General features: G+C 43.6%; 2 protein-coding genes across 5 annotated transcripts in view; both read right to left on the bottom strand.

Moving 5' to 3' along the window:
• Positions 1 to 52: 52 nt before the first annotated feature.
• Positions 53 to 11,875, bottom strand: LOC119709493 (sterile alpha motif domain-containing protein 9-like). 3 transcript variants are annotated; one of them, XM_038157333.1, is made up of 5 exons: positions 11,512 to 11,875; positions 11,088 to 11,249; positions 8,083 to 8,238; positions 7,587 to 7,631; positions 53 to 7,082 (listed from the first exon to the last, which is right to left on the bottom strand). In XM_038157333.1, exons 4-5 carry the CDS (start codon positions 7,588 to 7,590, stop codon positions 2,422 to 2,424), a joined length of 4,665 nt encoding a protein of 1,554 aa, XP_038013261.1. In that variant the 5' UTR covers positions 7,591 to 7,631; positions 8,083 to 8,238; positions 11,088 to 11,249; positions 11,512 to 11,875; the 3' UTR covers positions 53 to 2,421. The 3 variants fall into 3 exon arrangements, with proteins under 3 accessions (XP_038013261.1, XP_038013260.1, XP_038013262.1); XM_038157332.1 differs by having other exon boundaries at positions 11,489 to 11,875; XM_038157334.1 differs by adding an exon at positions 10,239 to 11,015 and having other exon boundaries at positions 11,088 to 11,875.
• A 143-nt stretch (positions 11,876 to 12,018) lies between these two features.
• The window catches only part of ERN1 (endoplasmic reticulum to nucleus signaling 1), a 33,154-nt gene continuing 20,197 nt past the window's right edge, over positions 12,019 to 24,975 (bottom strand). Inside the window, exons 6-22 of one of the 2 annotated variants that reach the window (XM_038157341.1) lie at positions 23,984 to 24,106; positions 23,278 to 23,379; positions 22,597 to 22,858; positions 21,916 to 21,994; positions 21,051 to 21,213; positions 20,119 to 20,237; positions 19,602 to 19,793; positions 18,767 to 19,022; positions 17,662 to 17,752; positions 17,157 to 17,346; positions 16,543 to 16,642; positions 15,898 to 16,097; positions 15,554 to 15,701; positions 14,980 to 15,107; positions 14,291 to 14,414; positions 13,981 to 14,048; positions 12,019 to 13,791 (exon numbers count right to left, since the gene is read on the bottom strand). In XM_038157341.1, coding sequence (XP_038013269.1) covers positions 13,585 to 13,791; positions 13,981 to 14,048; positions 14,291 to 14,414; positions 14,980 to 15,107; positions 15,554 to 15,701; positions 15,898 to 16,097; positions 16,543 to 16,642; positions 17,157 to 17,346; positions 17,662 to 17,752; positions 18,767 to 19,022; positions 19,602 to 19,793; positions 20,119 to 20,237; positions 21,051 to 21,213; positions 21,916 to 21,994; positions 22,597 to 22,858; positions 23,278 to 23,379; positions 23,984 to 24,106 — 2,552 coding nt within the window. In that variant the 3' untranslated portion in view covers positions 12,019 to 13,584. Of the gene's footprint in view, positions 13,792 to 13,980; positions 14,049 to 14,290; positions 14,415 to 14,979; positions 15,108 to 15,553; positions 15,702 to 15,897; positions 16,098 to 16,542; positions 16,643 to 17,156; positions 17,347 to 17,661; positions 17,753 to 18,766; positions 19,023 to 19,601; positions 19,794 to 20,118; positions 20,238 to 21,050; positions 21,214 to 21,915; positions 21,995 to 22,596; positions 22,859 to 23,277; positions 23,399 to 23,983; positions 24,107 to 24,975 lie in introns of those variants that run through there. The other variant, XM_038157342.1, reaches the window with a different exon arrangement.

A 24,975-nucleotide genomic window follows, 5' to 3' on the forward strand; every position in this document is an offset into this window, starting at 1 on the left:
TACCAACTTACTGATTCTCTGTAAGCTGCAGACTCATTTGTGTCAGTTCTGACTTCAAGTGGAGACAAACAAGTGAATCCTGACTTCTAAACCTGTAACTTCCTTTTGCTGTTGATCCACCGTCCTGCTGCTGAGCAGGCTATAAAAAGCTGTTGAAGTTAGAAGAGTCAGAATATGGAGGAAAAGTTTCTAACAGTGTTTTCATAAAAGTTGGTGGCATGGGCATGCTGGGAGGTGCTCTGTTCTAAACCGTTTTTGAGCAGAGAGAGGAGGTAGCTTGGGAAATGGCACCTCCTGTGTATGGGATGAGAATGGGTTACTGTGCTAGGCTGGTTGGGTTTATTTAACTACCACTGTTCACTCATAGGTTTATTTCTGAGAGGTGGTAAAGGGAAGATGAACAGATACTTTAGTGCCGTGACATGGACCAGTTGAAGGCATTTTGAATTGGGTATGTGTGACAAGGAGGAGGTGCAGTAGAGGACCTTTCAAGGAAACACTGCTGTGCAGAAGTTCTTAATGGGCATTTGTCCTCTGGCCCTTTCAGCTCCAGGAAATCTGAAAGGATTTGGGAACTGCTTTGTACTAGGAGCCAGTTAGAGCAAGGGCAGCTGTGTGTTGCCTGGCAGGCTAAAGCCCTCCCAGTGTGAACATGACTGGTAGGAAGTAGGAAGGGTGGGTTGTACTTGTTGCACTGTGAGCCTCAGCTGGTTGTTCTTGCAGTGTGGGACCCCAAGAGTTAACCTGTAAGTTTACACCTTAAAACTTGATTTGGTGTTTGTTTGTTTGGGGTTTTTGTTATCGGGGGGGGGGGGGGGGGGTGTGAAGAGTTTAAATCTAAACTTTTAATTTCTTAAAAGGTAAAAGTGGGCATATATGAAGAGCAAGACCGCTGTTTATACCTCAAAGACTCAAGCTTGAGCAGTTGTGTAAGCTATAGGGCAAAGCACTGCTGTCTGCAGAATCAAGTTGGGTGTAGGCAGGCAGTAAACAAATTACAAGACAGACCCTCCTGGCCAAGCTGGCTGTAATTTTTCATCATGGTAACAGTTCCTTTACAAAAACAAAGTCTTGTTTCTACGACAGTGTTTGAGCAGGTTGTGTATGTGGTGAGCAGTCAATGCTTTGCTTTTCAGTAAGTTTACATATCCTGTTTCTGCTCTGGGTCATCCTAATGCCCCAGGCTAGACTTGGGGAAGCTGCCTAACCTCAAATGTAATCCTGTCCCCTGCATCAGGGCTGGGGAGCAGAGGGGGATTTCTCTGGCCCTCCAGCTCTTCCTTTTGGCACTTGTTTCTCCTGCCTGAGGCCAGAATGTGAAGGCTTGGATTAGACAATAATCTTCCATCTTCTTCCTTCTGAATTCACCATGGCCTGCAGTTCATTGTACAGTTTTTGGCTGTGCCCAGATCTTTGCTGCAGTTGGAAAAGCAAATCATACCTAGCTACTGTTGGAAATACATCCTCAGTTAGGGAAATAAAGCTCACAGAGAAATGGTAGTCCTTCATAAAAGATATTTATTTGATTAAAACAAGGTATATGACAGGTGGTTTTGGCAATTTTAGTCACAATATCTTATATCAAACAATGTGAAACTCCAACAACTCACATTTTTGTTAATAGAAGTTGAATGTGACATCATGGTTGCAAACACAGCACTGAAAACCACCTCTGCATTTTTTAAATCACAGATGTGTGCTCTAGACAAATTTCAGTTCTGTATTCTGTAGCATTCCTTGGATGATAATGCAAAATAATTTCACCAAGTGCAGGAATTGTTTGGACTGTGAACACATAACAGTGCTTACAAATAATCTTTTATGTCACCCATGACTCTGCTCACATACCTCTCCACCCCACCCCAGATATAGATATGTCTAGTAAGGTAATATTTACACAGAGAAGCAATGTAGGATTATGCAGAATTTGAGACCTGGTTTTTATCAGTCAGATTCTGAAGTCAGCTTTAGAATTGCTTCCATACTGACACTGGCTTTCCAGTCAGTAGTTATTTCATACCTGGTACATGTCAGCAGTGTATGTGGTCTGAGTTCATTTTTCTGTTGCTCATTCAGAAAGAAAAATCTAGTTACTCTGGACAAATTCTTTTACCGATCGAGACTATGCAGAAATTTATTTAAAATCCTAATCTGAGGGGTAAGAAGAAAGGGATCAATTGCTGTCTTTGGTTTGAAATATTGCTTGCCATAACTGCAAAACTATCAAAGGCTTGGCTCAACGTTCACTCACTCATGGTTTCAATTTTTTTTTAGTTATTTGGTCACTATTATAGTTGTTAATTCTCTTGTTGCCTGGTAGTTACCCAGGAACAGTCCACTTTTAGTTTTAAATGTGAGACTGGACCCTTCCAGTGCTGTACCCTCTAAGAGCACAGTGCATACAGTACTGTACTTTATACCTTAGGTTCTTTTGATGGCTGGATCATTTTCAACCTCAATATTGAAAGCAACAAGACCATTAAATGAAAAGCCTAAATAAAAGGTCACATTTTCATTTCCAGCAGGCACTGACTCGCGATGGAGTGGCAAGATATGGAGTTCCTTCACGTGACCACGTATAAATAAATTTCTGTCCTTGGTCCAGCCAGAAACTCTTTTGAGATTGTCACGAATTATGGAAATATTCCATACAGTTCCGTGCAGCCACTTCATTCTCCTCTCATCTAAGGATCCCACCATCAATTTGTCAATTTTAGTTTTGTGTACTATCTTACCTAAGCCATAACCCTTTCCCAGAAAAAAAGGGGTGTAGATTCTTTTCTTTCTGGTAGGAACATCTTTCATTTTGATGTCATATAAGCGTTTCAGGGTTTGAAGGGCTGAAGTTAAAATTTCATCATTAATGGGATTAGGCTCTTTGTCTAATGCCTCATCAGGCCAGTACAGCAAGGTGAGTAAAAAATAAGCACTTGCTGGAAATTGTCTTTTTCCTTTAACAAATCTTAGACTGAGCTCACGAAGAGTTGGCAGTGGAAGGAGTTTGGCTGATCCTGGTGCTAAGCAGGCTAATGTGATGTGGCACAAAATAAAATTGATCAAGTCATTGTCCTCCAACCTGTTCCTTGGCGGGTTTTCTGGATAGAAACTAAGGATCCTTTCTACCTTTTCAGCTGACCTGTTCTCTTTCTTATCTGTTAAGAATGACAGGATATTAGTGACATTTCCTCCACCACTCCCATAAATACTCATGCGTCTCATGAGCTGAGTGTCAGGACCATTGTTGCTGTCCTCTATAAGTGATGCCGAGATGAAGAATTTAGCGTATACCGCTGACTGCTTTCTCAGCCATTTTCTGGGATTATGAATTTGTTCTTCCTTATCATCATTTTCATCATCCTTTTCTTGGTTTTTATCTGTTTGGAAATAACTTAGTTCTTCTGAAATCCATTCCAGAGCATTGTACAGGTTCTGGTGCAAGCCTTTTAAGCGGGAATGAAGCCTTCCCCATGTTCTTTTTATGTCTTCAGGAATGTAATCTGTGGTGAGATATTTCACAAGCTCAGTATGTTCTCCCTCTGGACTTCTGTGGAATACAGGCAGTGTGGACAAAAATCGAAGAAGGCGACAACCTACTTCTACTTCTCCAAAATAGCCAGCGTTGTTCATACTTTCACGTTCTTCCTTTGCTGCCTGTTGTGCAGCCCTGAAGCATGTCATAGCTTTAAGAGCAAGCAATATCTTCTCAGTGGTCCTTTCAGGGGTGTCCTCCTCTGTCATTTTATCCACAGTGAAACTAAACCATCTCTTGTAGACTTGACCTTCTGTATCCAAAATAAAAGAATCCGTTGGCAAATGTGATTTTGCAACATTTGCCCAGTATTCAGCATCTTCAAATTTTTCATTGCTGTAATTTAGTCTGGCAAGCTGCTGGGCAAAAAAAGGATCTTTTCCAAGGAGTTCATATGCAGCTTTTAAAACGTCAATGGCTTTTTCACAGTCTTCAGCTTCACAGACATGTTCAATGAATGGGGAGAAGAGAGTATCAGTATTGTCACCCCTGCTTCTTTTATCACGTCGAATAAACAAATGTCTGATAAACTTTATGAATTCTTCTCGTCCAAATCTGTGTTCAAAGAGTATCTTTTCCTGAAGAAGAGTTGTTGCAAGTTGACTTAGTGATTGATTCCCTGAAAGTTGATGCAGAATTTCTTTTGCAACCAGGCAGTGTATTATCCGAATAGATGAAATGTAAGTGGTGCTTTCCCTTAGCTCAATAAAAATCATTCTTACTTGTTCACTCAAGTGATGTTTGAAATCGTATGCTCTTGCTTTACTCTCTGTATATGCCCCCAGCCCCAGAAAAGCCTCACAGTGTGACAGTGAAAGGTATGAATTTGGTACATAGCAGTTGAGCAGAGCAATGTAACGCATCAAGCAGGTGTCACGAGAGGAAGGGTCGATGCCTTGCAGGATGTGCTCTACCATGTCTGACACGTATGTTTTATTGAACTCTTCACACATCAGCACAAATGTAAGTATGAATTCTGGTTCAGCATATTTCTGCTGTAGTTTTACAAGTTTGGTGTTAAACAGATTTTTCTCTGAGTCTGTCAGTTTGTGAGTGACAGCAACTGTGTCCAGTGGCGAAGCCTTGCAGAGCCTTTCAGGGTCATTGTATCGTCTACAGCATATGAGGATGAAGTACGGCCTGGAGGTATTCATTTTCCTAGTTGCTACAGCCTCTATTAACTCACTCTGTAGTTCATCGAAGTACTCTTCATCATAATCTTCAATCAGGAGCAGTACAGGAAAACAGTGAGTGATTTCCTTTTCTTCATAATCTCTAAGGGCGAGCACATGATTACAAACAGTTGAGGGTGAATATGAGGTCTTGATAACAGCACATCTAAAACGCTTTCTGCTTTTCCATAGAACTTGCCGTGCTATTGTGCTTCCACCACTCCCAGGATGGTGAAATATCTTCAGTTTAGCCACAGAATAATTGTGTCCACCTCCTCGTAAAATGCCATCCAGCAGTTTGCTTGCCTCTGCGCATGCTTCACGTTCAATGATGTCCCCACAGAGTTTATTATCAGCAAGCCACAAGTTTTCCCACATGATTTTTCTCCCACGGTAAAAATTTTGTTCTATTTCTTGTTTTTGTTTTTCAGTCCAAAGATTTAATTTGATATCATTACATTGGTCAGCACAAAGGATTTCTAGGGAATACAGTTTCTCTTCTTCCCGCAAGGGAAGTGTACACATGCCTCCAGTGGAAGCTGGCAGGTGTCTGGGTTGGGCTCTAGAAGGCAGCTTTGATTGGATGGTGGCATCTACGTGACTGAGCTTCATACCCACAATACTGCATTGTTCTAGGGTCTCAATGCTGCATGATTCCTGAGCTAGACTAGCCCACTTTCTGTAATTTTCTCTGGACTCTGCAATGCACATGATGTACTCCATGCCATTCATTTCTGTATAAAATTCTTGAAAAGTGTCCACAAGTGGTTTCTGCACTGGTGACAGCAATAGAAAAAGCACAATGAAAGAGCGCTCCGGCAGAATTTCCTCACAGATACAAGTAATTACTTTCTTCAGGTATTTTTTTTTTGTTCTAATCCATGTATTTTCATCACAAGGTTTTTCATCCCCAAGGAAGTCACTACGCCCATTGCAGAATATCCAGCTGGTCTGATCAAATAGTTTCTGAGAGGGAGAATTATCAGTCTTAATTTCTTTGAAAAAATCCTGTAAAAAATAAGAAGTTGTTTCATGGTGCTCTTTGTATTTGCTGTACAGTCCTGACACATTAGAATGTTCATCAAAGTCAAAGACACAGAAAATGTTCAAATGCATTAAAAAGTTGATGTGGTTCAGATTCTCCTGTTCACATCTGTTTGTGACAAGGATGTACCGCAGGGAATCATCCATGTAGCTTTTGCCATCATTTAATAGAATCGATAACTTTCTTCCTAAATCTTGAGGTATTTCTGTAGGTACTTGTGTGCTGGAGAGCTCAGCTCTTTCTCTTTGAGCATCTCTGTCTGGCATGGCTTGAATGAAAGCAGTGAGTTTGTTACGCTGCACAGGTTCAGACTTTGCTCCCAGTCTCTGGTAGAGAGCTGGTTCTTTGGTCAGGATCACCTTCTGACTGTTTTCATTGTATTTTGGCAAATAAACTTCAAAACAGTTGTTCTTTACCAAGCTGAATGTTGGTTCAATGTCAACCTCCACTACAAATCTTTGTTCCTTAGAGTCTTTTGAAATCACTTCAACAAACACAGGTGGGTGAATACATTTCCTTGCAATTTCTTGTAAATTATTGCAAAAGCACTTTTCTATATAATCCAGTGCGTCAACAAAGTCTTCTCGGTTTTTGACCTTTATGCCAACGATCTGTCCGTGTTTCCAGCCCTTGTCCTCAACACTGTCCATGACACCAAAATGGATGGTGCCATTTGTTCGAATGTTCATGCAGGCCGAAGCAAATCGGATCACTTCAGAGGCAAATTTTGATTGCAGTTGATGTTTGTTCAGTTCTGCAGCAGTGTCACACGATTTGTATTCGTGGCAAGGAATGATTAAATCACTGACTCCTGATTCTGGAGCAAGAACTGTGTCTTTCACATATTTGAAATCAGTATCCTGACTTCTAAATGGCCGACAGTTTCTGACCTCTAAAACTTCATCAGCACTTTGAAGCTGGGATTTCTTGCTTCTTTTTTGCTTCTTGCCAGAAGTAGGAGCTGTGCTCTCACTGCTGGTGGTACCCACAGCGCCAGAGCTGCCTCCACTGTCCTTGCCCTGAGCAGGGGCATTGCTGGCTCTGGCTGGGCCTGTTTGTGCATCTCCTCTGTTGGGTGTTTTGCTGCTGGAGTCCTCAGCTTGCTGTGCATTGTCCTGGAGCCGCAGAAGTTCATTTCTCTTGTGGATTAAGATCTGGATTTGGCCTTTCTTCATTCCTATGTCTTTGAGGAAAGACTCATCCAGTTCTATTAATGCTGGACCTGTCACTTCTTCTGCATATAGTTTATCTACATACTCCTTCTTGATTCCAGTAGATTCCAGCCAGCATTTGACGTGGTTCTCAACCCATTCACTCACAGGTAGCATTTTGTAATCTAGAAGTTAAAATCATGTATTACTAATACAAACTAATGTTTGTTTGGCCACACGTTATTTTCTTTCTACCAGTCACAGTAAGAGAGCAGGTCTTAACTTCTCAAATATGTCACTTCTGATGACAAAGTATCCATAACCTTAATCAGGAGCAGTCTAAATGGTGCAAGACTAATAAATCAGCAGAGCAGGAAACTAGGAAGGAGACATGGAAATGATCCTCAAAGGGAGTCAAGGAAATAACCCAAAATGTTTTTTGCAGGGAACAATAAGGCTTATGAGAATTGACAGGGCTGGATTCCCTGAACTGGATAGGTTTGGATAGATCATTTACCCATTTGAGTCTGGTTATTTTTATATTATATTAAGTGAGGATAGCATCAATACAAACCCTAAGATAATAGGAGTACTGATTAGTTCCCCTTTAGAGAGAAATCCTTCAAATGCAGATATTAAAAAGCAAATTGCTACATGCAAAGTAGAAATTTTCTGAAAGCAATACATACCCATTGTCTTTCGTGAAGGAAATCCTGCTGTTAATGAACAAAACCCTAGAAGGGGGAGAAAGTAAGTTTTCAGATTTATAGTTCATGTTCCTGTGATAGTTCAAGCTGACTATGGTGTTCTGTTTTCTCAACTTCCGCTCCACCTTTTTGGTCTGAGGTCATTTCTGTACCTCTAAACGCCTGTTCTTGCCAGATGTGCTGCTTCTGTGTGTCTGTGTGAAGGCAGCTGCTCCTGCCTCTGACACACACGTGGATGTGAAAGAAATAGGGGGTTGCTGTAGAGGATTGTGCTGACAGCTGAGCCCAACAGTTCTTCTGTTAGATACTGGAGAAAAGGAAGCCCCTCACCACTGTATCCCCCAGGTTCTATCTCTTCACTTTTTCTCACTTTCCCTGCCTTTTGTTCCTTCACACTTGCTTCCCCCCCACCCCCCTTTTGTCATGGGAACACTCTCCGTGGCTCCATCTCTTTTCCCACATCTGTTCTGCTGCTTACCAAAATTTCCAAGAAGTAGTTTGACTCACGGCCCAACCCAGCAGAAGGTTTTCTGTTTATTGGGGTGTCCTCCCCTGAGTCATGACATCCTTCTTGTGCCCAGCCTCCATTCCAGGGGTTCAGAGATGGGTGGCAGCACGGACAGCCTGTTCTGTACTGCAGGAGGAATGGGTTTGTTGTAATGAAGTTCTATATGTCTAATTTAATAACAAAATAGAATTTAGCAACAATTTCATGTAAATAAATACAATCAAGCATATTAATATAATAAGATTTTTGTATATGCTTGATTATATTTAATATAATTATATTAAATATAATCAAGCATATACAAAAATTTGGCAGTGGTTAATTATGATTAAGGTTCATATAAAGCATAAGCAAAACTGAGCGGGGTACAGGGAGGGTTTCTCACCCTGCCTCACATATGAAACAAAGGAATCCAAATCCAACTCACCTACTGTATGCTAATACATATTCATCAATATTTTCCTGTAAATCTCCTCCTATTTTCAGTTCTTGAAATCTGTGTCACTATACTGCACAGCGCATGCTCCATTTGTTGCTAAGGGGTCTCCTGGCTTTTTAGGCTTTTCAGAGGAAGGCTTGCTGCCATCTGAATAACCTTATAGGTTGCCCATGCACATTAAGCTTTATTATGTAAGTAAGTGTTATGTTCCAAATAAGCCTTATTTTTTCATAGATAAAACCACTACTTTATATTCCATATCAGGAATCATCCCAGCTTTTTCCATTCCAAGGCCGATTCTGTTTTGGGATCTTGCTCACCTCAATACTACAGCCCCTATCCTGTTTTTCACATGTAGCATCTGCAAAGGGACCCATCTGCTTTGTAACACTAATCGCATATACTTTTCCTTTTTATTTCATAACAATTGTTTTCTAAAATATTGATATAGTTACAATTTAGTTAGCAAGAACCTTGTCCATTTAGCACAGGTTAAATACACCTGCTCAGTGTGACATTCACAGGCAGCAGTAACCATCCACAGCCTGGTCACCAGGGTCACATTAAAAGGTGCACTGTGGTGGTGCTGGTGTTTCTTCTCTTATGGCAGTGTGGACACTCAGCTCTGGTTCAGCCAGCTCCACCCCTACAGCTCATGGTGCTAAACAGTGCTCTCAGCAAGTGTCAAAGGAGCAGCCACCAATGCAGCTGGTCCAGGTCTCCACAATATCTGCGGGTGTAATGGTGGTGACTGGGGGAAGGAGAAAAGAGTTCACTCCCCAGGACCAAGGCTTGGCAGGAGGTGGGTTCAGCAGAAGGGGATGGTTTGGGGAGGTACTGCTCAGGGAGAATAGGGTATGCTGGTGTTATGTTTGCCCAATTATCCCATAAAACCCAAACAAAATTAAATGTAGCAGCAATTTTGATTAAGTAGCTTAATATATATAAAATTGAATATGCTCAAAATCTTGACAATATAGTTTGGTTAAAATAAGGGATAATTTGGTTCTTATAATAGCACATAAGCAAACAAAACAAAATAAAGAAGTAACGGTGCGAACTACACGCGGGGTACGGAGAGCAAGGCTTTTGGACCCCCGCCATCTCATGTACAAGATTATCAAGCTACGATTCCCCTTTTTATGCTGTATGTCACCACTATTTCCTCCCATTTTCAATTTGTCACACTTGTATCTCCATCATGCATGCTCCACCATCCTTTTATGTGGTTGCACCACTCTTTGGGGGTCATCTGAAGAAGGCCTTCTGTTCTTCCTTGGCTGTCCTTTACTTCACCTTTTGAATTACACATGCGTACCAAGCTGGTATAGTATAAGCTAAAGCTAACATAATATAAGCCAGTATTATGTTCCAATGTTAAAGCAATAAATCTCATATAATTAACATTTTCCTGGTATCTAACCAAGTTTTCCTCTCTTCCAGTTAAATTTAGTAATAGTTATCTCTTGCTTCTTCCTGTGCTGAACATCTTCAGGAGAAGGCCGGGGGAACAGACCCCTCCTCTCTCTTTCTTTTTTTGGCATTTACCTTTTAACTGTTTTATTATTTCCAAATATTAATTACTGTATCAATATTGATTACTGTTTAAATTTTGTCGAATCACACGAATTCACACGAATCACACCTATTTGTCGAATCACACGAATTCAGCACGAATCACACCTACTTATCACACTGGAGAAAGCCAGCAAGTGCACATTAACCCTTTCTGCATCCGGTCAGCCCTGTGGACGCCTTGGCTGGCTGAGGCACGAACATGGCTGGAGCTTTGGAGTGAGCAGGAGGCTCTGAGAGGGGAGCCTGTTACGGTACTGCCCTGATGTGCTGTAGGTGTAAGGCATCCCTCAGAGTAAGTGTAAACGGGCTGATTTTGAAAATGGTGGGAGACGGATTTCCACTGACACTTGGTGCAGCCTTCTCCGAGAAAGGTGGATAAAACTGTCCCTGAAATACTGATCTTTCAGTGCCTTTGGCCACGTCCCAGGGCTGGGCTTGTACTGTGGAATCCCTTCCCGCCCTTGTCTCCCTGCCCCAGCCCGGAGGGACAGCTGACGTCAGGAAAGCGCTTCAGAACGAAGAGCCTTGCCGGGGAATCGAAACTGGAACGGAGCTGAGCAGGGCGGGGGCAAGGCCCGGGCAGCACGGCTGGAGGGGGCCCGCGGGTCCCTGATCCCTCCTGGTTCTAGGAGCAGTCGGGATTTGCGCTCCAGTGGGCTCTGGGTGCCCCGGGCTGCAGGCGTGGGCAGGGCGGGTGCAGCTGCGGGGCTGCGGGCAGCGCTGTCTGCGCCCCGCTCCCACCTCTCCGAGCTGCTCGCTCGGTGCCGCGGGGTGCTGCCGAGCAGCTCCGAGCACAGTGGGGTGGCGGGGGGCACAGAGCTGGGCGGCAGCGGAGGGACAGCGTCACTTTTCGTTTAACCCGGTCCCAGTAAAGTGACCCGCCCGGCTGAGAATGAGAATGAGAATGAGAATGAGAATGAGAATGAGAATGAGAATGAGAATGAGAATGAGGGCTTACCTTGCAGAGCCCGCGGGTGGCCGAGTGTCCCCAGTGCTGTCTGCCCGCAGGGAAAGGTTTCCGTAGCAGGAAAGGAGGGAAGGTGCTCCAACACCTGTGGTGCCAGGCTCTGCACGGGCAGCAGTCTGAGCACTGTGGGTGTTCTGCAGCTCCTCCGGGTGTCTTGAAAATTATTACGGAAATAAAAAGGGGAAACTGCTTCAGACAAACATTCCTGATGAGCTGTCAAGTCTCCACCCCCTTCACAGCAGTGCTGCTGCTGGTTGGTGCTGCTGATACAAATCCAATAGCCTTAGCCCCACCAAAAACAGGTGTCAGGATGGGTGTGGGATATATTTATTCTTTGTTTTGTATTTTAAACTTTCAGATCCATCTCACTAACTGCCCTCTATATGAGCTACCTGCTCACTCCAGGCTCCCTCACCAAGTAGTGGAAAGGTTGGCGAGAGGCTCCCCAGCCCAGCCCTCCGTGCCGCTGGGTCCCAGGAAGGCTGGGCTGCAGCAGAACTGTCTAGTGGCTTTCTGTTTCCTGTAAAGCACGTGATCAGTCACCAGCTCAGTTTCACCAAAACCATTTATTTGTGGGTATTTATTTATCACACAGCAGCACAAAGTCCTGCCATTTTATCTCGTCTGTGCACCTGCCTCAGCCACCAGGCTGGAGGGGGCTGCTGCCTGGGGACTGTCAGAGTAACCAACGAGGCTCTTGGGCCTTCAGGGAGGCTCCCCCCAACCTGAACAACTCCTGCATCCGCTGTGGCATCAGCAGGCAGGAAATGCTTTGAGCAGGCTCAAAAACTGGCACGTGTCCCTTCCCGAGGGCGGCAGACCAGGCTGCTGCAGGCCTTGGCCCCTTCCCTGCTCAGTTCTGACAGCTCTGCCAGCACCAGGCCTGCTGGGCTCCCTGGGCACACAATGGCACTAAAAGCTGTGGGGTTTTAATCCGAGTCTTTATTTAGTAGATTTATAAAAGACCTTTACATGAGAAATACAAAAATATGAAAGATTTTGAATCTTTTTAGGTAAAATTACCATTATTTTTTCAAGCTTTAGAACATGTAACCTGCACAGTTTGGCATATTAGGTAAATTGCTCTCATACATTGTAAAAGTAGGAAAAAAACATCCTGTAAAGTATCTCCAGAAAAATAGCTGTACATACCCCATCATACATGGGGTATTACTAGCAATAATTTATTTAAGACACAATGGCACAGTCATACAAATCCTCACTTTCTAATTTCCCTTTTAATTAATTCCATTGAAAGATGCAATATCACTTTTCCTCTTCCAGTTATCTGATGATTAAATATAAACACAAAACTGATTAAGACTGATTTGGCATGCTTCATACTTGTACCACGTGGATTTGATACCACTTTGTAGTAAAAATTAAATAAATATAAATACATTAAATAAATATATTGTAAAAGAACACCCCAGTTACATTAGAATTCAGCATTTCTTCATCCTAGCACACGTGACACTTTGTCACAGCTTCAGGGCCAGTGTAAAGAAATACTGCACCTTTAACCACACAGGCTGCCGTGGATGGAATTACCAACCCACAGACTCAGGAAATGGGGTTCTACAGCTCTGTGGCACCCCTTAAACACTGCCCTGATTTCACTGCTCTGAACAGCTCTTGGTTCCTGTTTAGCTCTTTTTCCCAGGACTCATCTCACCCCTGGCTCTGTGGCTGTGGCCTTTTCTTAGCCCTTGAGGGACACTTGCAGTTGATGAGTCACAGGCAGCTCCCAGCTGCCATTGGTGGTTGCTGCAGGTACTTGAGCAGATCTGTTCTCATACTGTGAGTTAAGTCGAGGATTGTTCAACCTGTTCTGCAAATACTGCTTCATATTAAACAACAAGGGTTATTTTCAGAGTAGGAAAACCTTGAATTGATGTTTCAAGTCAGTATTTTTTAAACTGTTTCTGCTCAAGTATAAGGGACTACCTTTCCAGAGTAGTAGTGGTTAAACAGAAATGGTACTTTTATACCATTTTTAGGATAATCATGAATGATTCCCTTTACAATCACTGTGGTGTGCCTAATGTGGCAGCAGTGCAATGGCAGGTTCAGATAATTTGCTACAACCAAAGGGCTCCTTTTGCACATCCCAGTCCCGAATAATTAATATGATTTCAATCACTGAATTCCTTTTTTTTCTTTTGGTAGTAAAACACATCTGTTACAAAATCACATACAGTACAGGGATATTGGGTGATGGTTATATCCAGCTTTTGCTCTTCATTTCCACAGTCTTGAAAACTGCCTTGGAGTCAGTAACTCCATCCCCAGGGTTCATCACTTTACCACTCACGCCCTGAGCTCCACCATCTCCTGATCCAGCACAGCCACAGGTACAAGGCACTTTTTGGAAGCTTGGTTTCTTCAGAGAGAGAGAATTCAGCTCTTTGATCCCACTTTTCCCTGCTAAGGGTAGGCCTGTGCTTGGAATGTTGGTCCCAGAGAAGAAAGTTCCATTCCTGTCCTCTCAAACCGTGTCTCCTGTGAGGCTCAGCTCTGCAGAGTCCTCAGCATAGTAATGCTGGAAGAGTCTTTCTTGGCAGCAGATGTGCATAGCGTGGTAGGTGTGCAGGAGCAGGCGAGGGAAACGAGATGTGAAGTAACACACAAAATCATCTGGGATGGAGCCCAGGGTCTCCTGCACTTCGGGAGGCAGTTCCCTGTAATGGTGCTTCTGTGGAGGAAAACAGAAGAGGGTTTGTTAAGAAGCCTCTTGTAAACAGAGCTGTTGGTGTTCCTGGACACAGTAACCTCCTACTGGGCTCTTGTAAAGGAGCTCAATACCTCAATCAGGGTCTGATACAGGCTGGCAACAGCAGCCAGAGGCAGGAACCCAGAGTGCACAGGAAGAAGACTCCTTTACCTTATTTCTCATTGCCCTCAGAAGGTCCCGGACAGAGCCACCTTTATAGGATCTAAATTTTCGAAGATCTGCAAGAGAAACAAATGTTTTTGTGTGTTGTGATGCAGTTTTAGGTGCTGGGATGTATGCCTGCAGCCACAGATCCTTGTAGGTGTGTTTCAGTACATAAACACATACTTCCATTTGAAGAAACACTTTACTGACAAGTAACAATGATGTGCCAAACCTGAGACAGTGTTAGCCTTACTTTCCTGTCCCAAAAACTGGGAACAGCAGGTAATTCCCACTCTGCCAAAATGCTGTCCATTACCTGTCTGAAGAGGAACAGTGATGTGCTCTCTCCAGTCCATTTTCACCACTTCTCTTCCACCTCTTTCTAACTGCTTGACTATTGGACCATCTAAAGATTCTTTCTCTATCCGGTCACTAACATCCTGGAAGAGACATTCAGATTATTTCTAGTTTTATTTCCAAGTTTTTTCCAGTATTTTCAAATTGCTGCTTCTGGCCCATTACAGCCTGTCCTGGTAGTAAAGTTGGAATTCCACTTCACTCCATGACAGTGCTTGGGAATAGGATACAGAAGTTTCCGAGATTATTTGTTTCACCCTCTTTCAAAGCCTTTTTAGCACAGAGGAGAAGATAAGGCTGCAAAGGATCTCAAGCCCTCAGCCACTTCCCACCCCACATCAGGATTCAGTGCTTATTCATTCCTGTTCTTGAAAACCCTCCTGGCCACGTTCTCTGTTGGTACTGCAGCTGCTAGAGGAGACCTTCTCCCACCAACTGACCTTGGTAACATCAGCTCTGGCCCCCTCTGAAAGATCTGCTGTAAAACTAAGCCAATTGCTTAGGAGCTCCACCCACGTTTTACACCTGGGCTGCCTCACTCCTCTCAGTAAGGCTGTGGATTCTGTGACCTCAGGCACAAAAGAGAAACTGAATTCAAGACCTGAAAAAGCCCTGAGAACCGAGAGGAGAGAAAAGGTCATCACAAACCTGAAAGAACTGGAGCTGTTTTTCTAGACTCCAAAAGAAGGGGTGTTTGAGCACACAGCTGGCAGATGGCCGTTTCTGAGGGTCCATGTTTATCATCTGCTCTATTAAATCATGAGCAACAATGTCTTCTGCAAGGAAGAGTGTGCAAGGAAATTTACTTCTTTTGGTTTATTTTCTCTATGTTCTTAGGCTGTAGTGAAATGTAAAATTTTGTAATTTTATAATATTTTGTACTTCAGAAATTAAATATGGTTTCTTCTTCCTCCTGCCCTGCTAGTTCAAGTGCTGCCCTCACAAATGTGCTGGTCAACCAAGAGAAAGACTATCAAAAACTAAGAATATCAAAGTTAAGCTCTCTCTTCCTTTAAAATACAGGAAATAACTTCACAGTCAAGACTGCACAGTTGCTCTGGAGTACTAACTCCAAGAACTTTAGGCCCTTTACTTCAGGAGGAGCTGAGGAGTACAGCTTTCCTCTCTGCCAGGCTGGGAGTAACTGTGGGCCTTGGTTCTGTTACTGGTGCTGGTCTTTAGCAGCCTGGGCCCTCACTGATCCCTGCAGTGCAGTCCTTACCGTGCCTCCCTGCCTCCAGAGCCTCCAGGCTGTATGCTCCCAGCAGGATGTTGGCTTGCCGCTGCAGGGACTTGCCAAAGGGATGGCCACCTTCAGACACCACGTAATAGAAGACACAGCCAGCTGAAAAGATGTCCACAGTGTATGTCTGCAAAGAAACAGCCTTCACTAGCACTGACATCTCTTCCCCCTGAAAGCTCTGATTCTCATAGATTTTTCATGTGAGATTTTTCATTTTTTGATTTTTTTCTGACTTGCAGATTTGAGCTGCAAGGCAGCCTGGAGGCCCAGGCACCAGGTGCTGGGTCTGGCCTGGTCCTGGGCTGGGAAGGGTGAGGACTTACAGGGTTCTCTTTGCAGTCTTCACTCAGCATCTCTGGGGCGATCCAGCCTTCGGTGCCCGGCACGCCCGAGCGGCGGCTGAAGCTGTGCCTGCCCACTGCCAGCTTCTTGCACAGCCCAAAGTCTGAAATCATGGCTTTGACTTTCCCGTGAGCGTTGGGCATCGAGATGAGGATGTTGTGGGGCTTCAGGTCCCTGTGGACTGTTACAAACACCCACTTATCCACTCAGGCAGTCCCAACAATATTTGTAAATTTTTAAGTGGACCTTTCACAAGGCTGAACCACCATTCATGAAAACAAAGTCAAAGCTTCAAAGTATTGTCATTGGTAATTTCATTTTTTTATTCCACCATGTTTTATATGACTCCTATCTAAAAACTTCAGCATCCTGCACCAACAGTAAGGACTTGCCTTAGTACTCCAAGGCTGCAGAACATTGCAGGGACAAGGCCAGTGTCAAATCATAGAACCACAGAGTGGTTTGGGTCCAAAGGGACCTCAAAGATCATCTCATTCCAACTCCCCTGCCATAGGCAGGGTCACCTTCCAATAGGCCAGATGAACAGTACCAGACCAGTTTCTCTTTATTTTACAGCTAAGAAAATGTAGTTCTCCATCCAATCCTGAAAGGAGAGGTGTTCTTACCAATATTCAGGGAGTGCAGGTAAGCCAGCCCGGACGTTGTCTGCTGCAGGAGAGTGATGGGTTGTAAGCCATGGTGGCTGAAGGCCTTCTGCTCAACATACTGTAACAGAGAACCAGGAGAGTCAGCCACAGCACTGCTTAGAAGCTGCATAAATAATAAATCCATGCACTTCACCCACTAAAAGATAAATGGATGAATTGTGCTAGCTGGTAGCACACAGCAAAGAGCTTTTTTTTTGGTTGAAGGTGATGATCTCTAAAGTCTCATTCAGAGCTAGAATTCTGTATAGCACTGTGCTCCAGAAAGAAGAACGGTCTTCAAAGTCTGCATGGTAGGAGGGGGAGGATGACTAGAAGGGAGTCCTTCACAAGAAGTTAAAAATCAAAGGACAACAGCTTCTCTCCATAAATCAGTCCAGGGTTAGGGATGTCTTTCGACAGGTTTGGAAACACCCCTGTTCTAGGAACATGGAATTGTCATAGGAACATGGAATTGTCACGGAGGTGACAGTGGGAGTAAATGGAACATCCCCTGTGTCAGGCACCTCAGCAACTTAAGCCCAAGGGAAGTAAAGGCCTTGCAGGGAGAAGATGCTCCCGGGCCTGTAGGTCACCTCCTGCAGGGTGGCAGCGCACAGCTCGATGGCGATGTACTGGAACTGCCGGTCCCGCTCCGTGCAGAAGTAGCGGATCACGTTCGGGTGCTCGTCGGACTCGCGCAGCAGCTGCACCTCCCGGTCTGCGAAGCTGAAGCACTCGGGGAGAATCCTCTTCACTGCCACATCACGGTTATCAAAGGAGCCCCTGCAGCCAGGGAGGGAAAGCACAACAACCCTTCACACTCTGGAGCCACAGCAGGTACAGACAACGTGACAACAGAAGCCATTGCAGAGGCCAGTGAAAGCATTTCCTATGCTGGAAACAAGTACATTTGGCCAGTAAACACTTCTTGGGGAAGTAAAGTAGTTTTTGCTGGTGAAGAAAATGCCTGAAAATATTCCAGACACATGCAAAAAGTTTCATTTCTGTTCATAGTAGATGTGAGGGCTTTTATAAAAAAACAAAAGGACCTAATACAAACACAACATTGGTCTCTTTAATACACACATTCTTTTCTACCTGTAAACAATTGTCCCTTCAGCACCATGTCCCAGTACATCTTTAGGGTTAAATGAAATCTTGCCAACAATCACTCGGTTTGCTTCTTCATCTGAAAAAGAAAAGAAAAACAAGCACTGGTTTAGGATGGGGCAAGGCAGCCTTTTACAACTGCACAGACTTTGGGGCCAGTCTGTAAAAGTCTTTTAGTTCACGTTTAAATTTAACACAAATATGATCAAAAGAAATGAACATGTCCACATTGTTACTTACTCTGAGTAGGCAAATAGTCTGTGGTGACCCAATGAGCCAACATCAAGAATCAAAACACACTAACACACACCTTATGGCTCATGACTGGGAGAAGTGAGTGGCTCTCAGCAGCCAAACTCTTTCTAAAAGTTGATGTTGCATTTAGGAAATACTGGCTGACAGTAATGGAAGTGGGTGTAGTAGCCTTTGAAGAGACAATGAGTGCACAGGAAGACCAGGCAGGAAGGTTGTGCTGCCTAATCCCCATTTCTTGAGTCCAGTTAAACATCTTAATACGTGTTTTTATTTAAATGAGTATCTGTGGGGGGGATAGAATAGAGATGGTATAGAAAGTAATCTTACCCCTAAGGAGTTGCAGCTGAGCCAATTATCAAAAATGAGGAGGAGGCCTAACTTCAACAGGCCACAGCTGTAACTAATAAGAACAACAGGAGCTATAAAAGAGTGGGTTGGTTTGTTAAGAGAACATGCCCCAAAGTAGGAAGGGAACTGGAGTCAGTTGGCTACCTGGTGAGAGAGGAAGGGTGTGCTCGGAGGAGCTGCTCACCAGAAAGTACTGGAAAGGTATGAAACTTATGTAATAAAGAGATGATAGTATAAAATTCCTGTTGCATATATGACTACAAGTATCTCCCTGGAATGGCTGCAAGTGACAAGAACACACTGCCCTGGGCAGCACAAGCCCGCAGCTGGCTGTTACTGTAAAGCAACACTCCTGCTGAGGTGCAGGGCTCAGCCTAAACGGTTCTTTTCATCTTGCTGAGCTATGAAGTATCATCAACAACTATTCTACAGTACCATCACACAGACTGGGGAAACAGAAACACAATAAACCACACTGAGTCAACTTTACCTCCTTCTTCTTGCTCAGTGGAGAGGCAGCTCCCAACATCAGATGTGGAGATATTGGAGTAGGCAGAGTGGTTTGAAGCTCTGGGGGACAAGTTTGGGGTGCTGGCAGTTGAGCTCTCCGTCCGCCCGTACGACGTGTCCAGGAAATCTGCCTCGGGCGGGAGATCACCGGGAGCACCAAAGGGCAGCTTCTGCTGCTGCAAGAGCTGGATCTTCTCTTCCAGCTGATGCTGCCTCTGCTGCTGCTGGTGGACACTCTGTGAGAAAGGACATCAGTGAAGATTTGGCAGTCAGGTCATGCCAGGGAGCTCTACAGCTAATGGAGAGCTAGTTCTGAAAGGTGGGAGCCAAACTCTCCTGCCCTGTCCCTGCCAACCACACAGGCTGGGGAACGTTCACTCACAACTTCTATTTCATTCTCGACTTCCATTGCCAAGATGAGAAATCACATGGCTTGGCTAAAAAAGCTGTTACTAGGTTCACCAGGGGTCTTTAAACCACAGAAGGATAAAGGCTTTGATTCAAAACCTGGAAAACCTGACAAGGGTTCAGGTGAGGAAGAGAGGAGCAAAGCCAATATGCTGAGATCATATCCAGAAAGAGTAATACCAACAAAACCCACAACTGGTGGATGGAAAAGAAAACGTCTCCAGAGCTGGCACATATGGCCAGAGAAATCCCTGTTAAGTCAAACTTGTGCCTTTGCTCCCCAGTGCACATCTGTGAAGAGGGAAATATCCCTGGAGTGTGCCACTAACTCCTGTGTCATTTCTGGGCTCTACAACATTCCTGATGCTCCCAACACTCAAAAGCCCATCAAGCCAGGTCAGCATTACCATTGGGTAGGTGATGATAAAAGCCACCCAGCCCACAAGCAGGAAAGTGCTGAGGATGATCGTGGCCATGTCCTTCAGCATGGAGTCCACTGGAGCCTCCGGCCGCGGGATGGGCCGAGCAGGAGTCTCCTCGATATCCTTTGGAGCAGCTGGAGGCCCTTCTGTTGAGGAACCTCCAACAATGTCAATGACCTGAGGCAAAGAAAGCTCTGTTAGCCCAGTATCTCTGTGAGTAATGAGGCATTCATAGCCAGCCTTTCCGCTACATCGTTTTTAGTCATTTCTAAACCTACCAAAGTCAAAGTTTGCACGTGGGGAAAAAAATGCAGCAGAAAGCCTTAACTCTGAAACAAGGAATGACACTTCCTCATACCAGTGATTCTACATGCTAAGTACATGAACATCTGACACAAAAAATGTGAAGTAATTCCATGCCTTTTCCTTCTGGATCCTTCCCCAACTTCCACTCCTTTATATTCTTCTCTCATGCAGTAAGAGAATTATTCTCATCACAAACCTCTTCAATAGTGGCTTTCTCAGAGTCAGCTGGAATCACATTTTCAGGCCTCTTCGGTAAGTTGCTTGGGAATTTCTCCAGGATCTTTGTGGGGGCAGACAATGGTGTTTCATGGTGCCCTTTAAATAAAACACATTTGTTGAAACAGAAAGTTATCCTTTTTTAGGAAAGATATCCTTGATTGCAGCATCTTTGCTGAAGTGTGAGAACGTCACAAAACATGATGCTCATGTATAGAGCAGGAAAGAGAAAGGAGAGGGGAAAATGGAGGGCAGAGGTCACCAAGAGCTGCAGAGGAACATGAACTGCTTCAGGGAACTGCCTGACATGCAGAGGAGAGGAAGGGAGGAAGGGATTAGCAAGGAAAGGGATCATGGGAAGAGAAAGAGAAAGCTGAAAGCTGCACACTGTCCCTGCCCCAGAGCTCCTGTCACATACATCACTTAATTATCACCAGTCATCACTAAAAACTGAACTTCAGACAGTTCCTCATTTTTGAAGCAAAATTGTAAATGCACTGCAAAGTCAATTCCAAAATTCAGGGACTTGGGACACACAGGACAGGCTGACAATTAATAAACATCATCTTCAGCCTCTATGTTTTCATCCATTTACAAAATGGAGAAAACATGACTGATCCATATGATGAGAATTAAGATAACAGCATGCACAATAAAAAAATCCAAATGAACTTCAATACAGTATTTACAGTGAATAATAAATTACTATACCCCTCTCTGAGGGAGGGGGCAAATAAGCAATAAATAACTTTCCACACATGGAGCACTTCACCTCGTCACAGAATAAGGCAGGAGCCTTGGGAAAAACAGAAGGCAGGTGGATATGTAAGACATTATTTCATATGTAAATGAGGATAAATTGGACATTATTACTAGAATTCAGTAATTATGGCCAGGCAGGGCCTCCCACACCTATCAGCAGCCAGTCATTCCAGTAGTTGAGCTTGTGCTTTTCCTTCAGCCTGCCCGAAAACTTGACATCGGTGCTGGGCGTGATCACGCACTCGCCGCTGTCTTCAATGGTGACTCCTTCTGTTTTTGGGCCCTCCAGCAAGGGAATGGCACTGCCACGGGGCTGCAGAGAGATCAGTGTTACAATTACTGTTACTGTGACCTTAGAATATTTAAATAGGCAACTACATTTAAAATGTGGAGGTCAAAATGGGTGGGCAAGCAAAGATTACTGGCAGCAAAGTCACTGTGAGTAAACACGGCCATTATGCCCTCAGCAGCTGCTGCCACAACCTTGGACATTGGACCTTTTCAGGGACATGTTGCCTAGGAGATGAGATTACTCTTTTTTTGTTTTCCCCTATAGTTAAGCAGGATCTGTATTTCCTACCTGGGAGCCACAGTGAGCAAAACAGAAGTATGATGCAATTTCCTGTCAGTGGGGAGTAACTGATGAACAAACCAGCAATTTTAACATGAACCACAAAGCACCAATAGCAGTAACCTCAGGTCTGCTCCTGCTGAGCCTGGCTGGCACAGTTCCTGGGGAGCTGCAGTTACTGCTTTGCAGCATTGGAAATCATCCTGGAATGTGGTCATGTATTCTGTGGTTGTTAATTGTTTCAGGAAACACTTAATTTGCTATGCATTTGTTGATAAAAATCTCAAAACCCTCAAATTTCTGTAGATGTACAGTCTTCAGTGTTTTATTTTCTATTTTAATTTAATAGAATTTTATGCACAATTCCATTGCCAGCTTTCTTCCCAGCCCAGGAAAGCACTAATTTCAGAAAGGCACTTGCCCACCCAGCAGCTGCTCACTTACCACGACAGTGACTCCCTCGTGCACCATGGAGGGCGACGCGTACAGACTCGTGGAGTATTTCCCTACGTACAGGGTTGGGCTGCAGAAACACAGTCACTGTTAGCAGCTGGCAAATGGATGTGTTAACATCTCAGCTAAAACCTGGGCAGCACAACCCTGCAGAACCAACGCCGGAGCTTCCCAAATCAGCAGTATTTGTATCTTGAAAAGCCTTGATCTGTAAAATTATTTGAAGTACTGCTGCACTATGAAGCCTTTTTTTTAATTATGAAAGCATTGTCAGTTCATTATTCACAGCACCGTCGCTCATTTGACATAACTCATGTCCTATTTCTGCATTTCTCAATAACTGGCATTTGCCAAAATGCTGTGCACCATTTTTATAGTGTGAAAGGCTTCACATTAGAAAAACAATTTAATCCTCATTGTGAGAAACTATTCAACACAGAACATCTGATAAAACTTAGGAAAATACACTTCCTAAGTTTATACGTTTTTTGGTTTGGTCTCTGACCTTACAGACTAAAAGATCAAATATTATATAAAAGAACATCTGGAGAACTAGAAATGCTTTTATGCATTCTTTTCACCATGTTGCAACTTGTAGCACAACCCTTAACTGTTCTGTTTAATGACAAAGCTGTCAAATGGACAGTGAGAACAGCAGAATCTCAGGCTCACGTTAGTTTGCTCTTGGTCTCTGTTTCCTTTGGGAAGGGATATTTCCACTTGGTGATGTGTCCAACCTCCCCGGACATGAAGGTCAGGTAGCGCAGGGTCTCGATGCCCACGTTGGTGTGCAGGACTTTCCTCAGCCCCTCTCGCTGCCAGATGTAAAAGGCCACCACGGGGGAGGCGTAGTTCTGGATCCACAGCACGTCCCCAGACTCGCTGTCCACGGTCACCACCAGCCCGTCCCCGTTGGACACAAAGTGGGACATTTCTGCAATGCACAAACGTGTGGAGGTTTCCTGGATTCTGTAGCTTTGACAGTGCACAGGAACAGCTCTGGACTGCAGTCACACCACACCTTTCACAGCACAGCAGCAGAGCAGCAAAGCCTTGGCCAGAACTGGGCAGACACTGTCCAGCTGCCATTCAAGAGCATTGCAATCAGGTTGTGCATCACAGTTCAGAGCTGCTGCCTCTCCTGCCACTTCTCACTGATTTTAGGGAATCACATCTTCTAGAGTTGCACCCTGCTAGACTCAATTTACCTGAAGCTACCCAACAGGCTTTAGATATTGCAGTATGTGATGGATAAAAATGGGCAGAAGTACATGCACCGCACAAAAAAATCAGAATATTTTTGCCTATATACAAAACTCCATTGCAGGAGGAAGACAGCAATTAAATTCTTACTGTATTTTATGTCTTCATCAGGCAAAGTAGCTGCATAATCAAAATAGGTGGCATTCCATCGCAGCTCCTTCTTTTTGGTGTCATACATTGTGATCGTGTACTCTGTTAAAAAATATACAGTCTGTGAAGCAAAAAAACCTATGAGAGAATAGAATCAATCTTCTCAAACCTGAGACACTCCTCAAACACCACACAGCACTCACTGCTGTCAGCATTTCATTTTCCCAGCACTATCCCATGTAAAGGGACACATTGATAGAGAGGTTAAAGAACAAGTCTGTAACACTTATTCCTGTTTTAGTCAGTGCCTCCATGGTGTTGGTCTAACTTTACCAGTTACTTAGCACAATGCACTTGTGATGTCAGTGGATCTGCTCTATTTCCATCTTCTTTAAACAGTTTTTTAAAAGCTGTATGTTACAGAACAGTTCACAGCTGGTACTGGAATACACCATTAATTACAATGTAAATGCCACTTTGTCAACAAAAAGAATAATGGACCTACTGCCAAAGTTTAAAAAACATTATCTCTCTGCTGCTAAAGTTAATAATTCTTTTGTGTACAGTCTAAAATCATAATTCACAGATGTTTTTCCAAGAAATAAACTTGAAAACCTGAACTGACCACAGGGTCATTTGTTATGAGCCCAAAATTTCAAAATCAGAATTTTCTTTTAAACTACAGGAAAAAAAAAAAGCGTATGACCTGTTCTCCCAAGATACAGGAGGGATGTTGATGGGCAAAGACTTTCTGCAAAAGAGGAAGTCAAGGTCTGCTGTTTCTCCCCAGTCATGAGGTCAACCACATACCAAATATCCTGCTTTTTACCTGAAATCATAATTGAAGTCACATTACCATTTGAAAAACTGCACTTTTATTCAGCTTTTCAGTCTTCTTTTTTCTTTAGTAGACTCATGGACTTAGCACAAATAAAGCATTTTTAATAAAACAGTTTTTCACAGTCAGGCTTAGGTTCATCATTTAGCACTACTGGCCAATCCCAAATGCTGACCACAAACCCAAAAACAATATTTAGAAGAGTAAGTACTACTGGCTGAATGATTTTTTCACATATAAAATCTAACAGAGCTCTGAGTGCAGCAGATCCCAGGAGCTCTCAGATTAAGAGACTTAAGTGCTCATGGTGAAAGACAGGAGGTGAAAAAAAAAAGTGAGGGTCTATACCTTACAAATTGCTTAAGGATTGTAGTCTAAACATCCCACTCAAGACTATGTGAGCCATGGCCTTAAGAATTTCTTTGAAGTTAATACATCTTTGCCATGTTTAGAAGCTTCAAATAAACATTTTTCTCTCATTTACTGGCATGACATGAAGCAGAGAACCAGAAGGAGCATTGGCCCTTCAGGAGATTTAGAAACACCAATACTAAGCTCACTCTGATCTTCACATATTTTACTGTTGTGATAAGTAATAACTGTCCTTTCTTCTCCTTTTCTCCTCCCAAATCCATCTGCAATTAGAATGAGTCAGGACAGTGTGCAATACATTTATTATCTGTACTATAATTTAACTGACCGTATGTCAGACAATGCAGGATGTCTCACTGTGGTGCAATGGGATGTCTAATTTTATCCTAATTATCAGGCAGTCAATGACATTCATAAGAAGATTTTAAGTAGAAGTCATATTTGTGTTGACTGCATCTCAAGAAACAAAAAAAAATACAGGGATTTCA

Source organism: Motacilla alba, chromosome 18 (assembly GCF_015832195.1).
Source record: "Motacilla alba alba isolate MOTALB_02 chromosome 18, Motacilla_alba_V1.0_pri, whole genome shotgun sequence".
Classification (NCBI taxonomy): domain Eukaryota; kingdom Metazoa; phylum Chordata; class Aves; order Passeriformes; family Motacillidae; genus Motacilla; species Motacilla alba.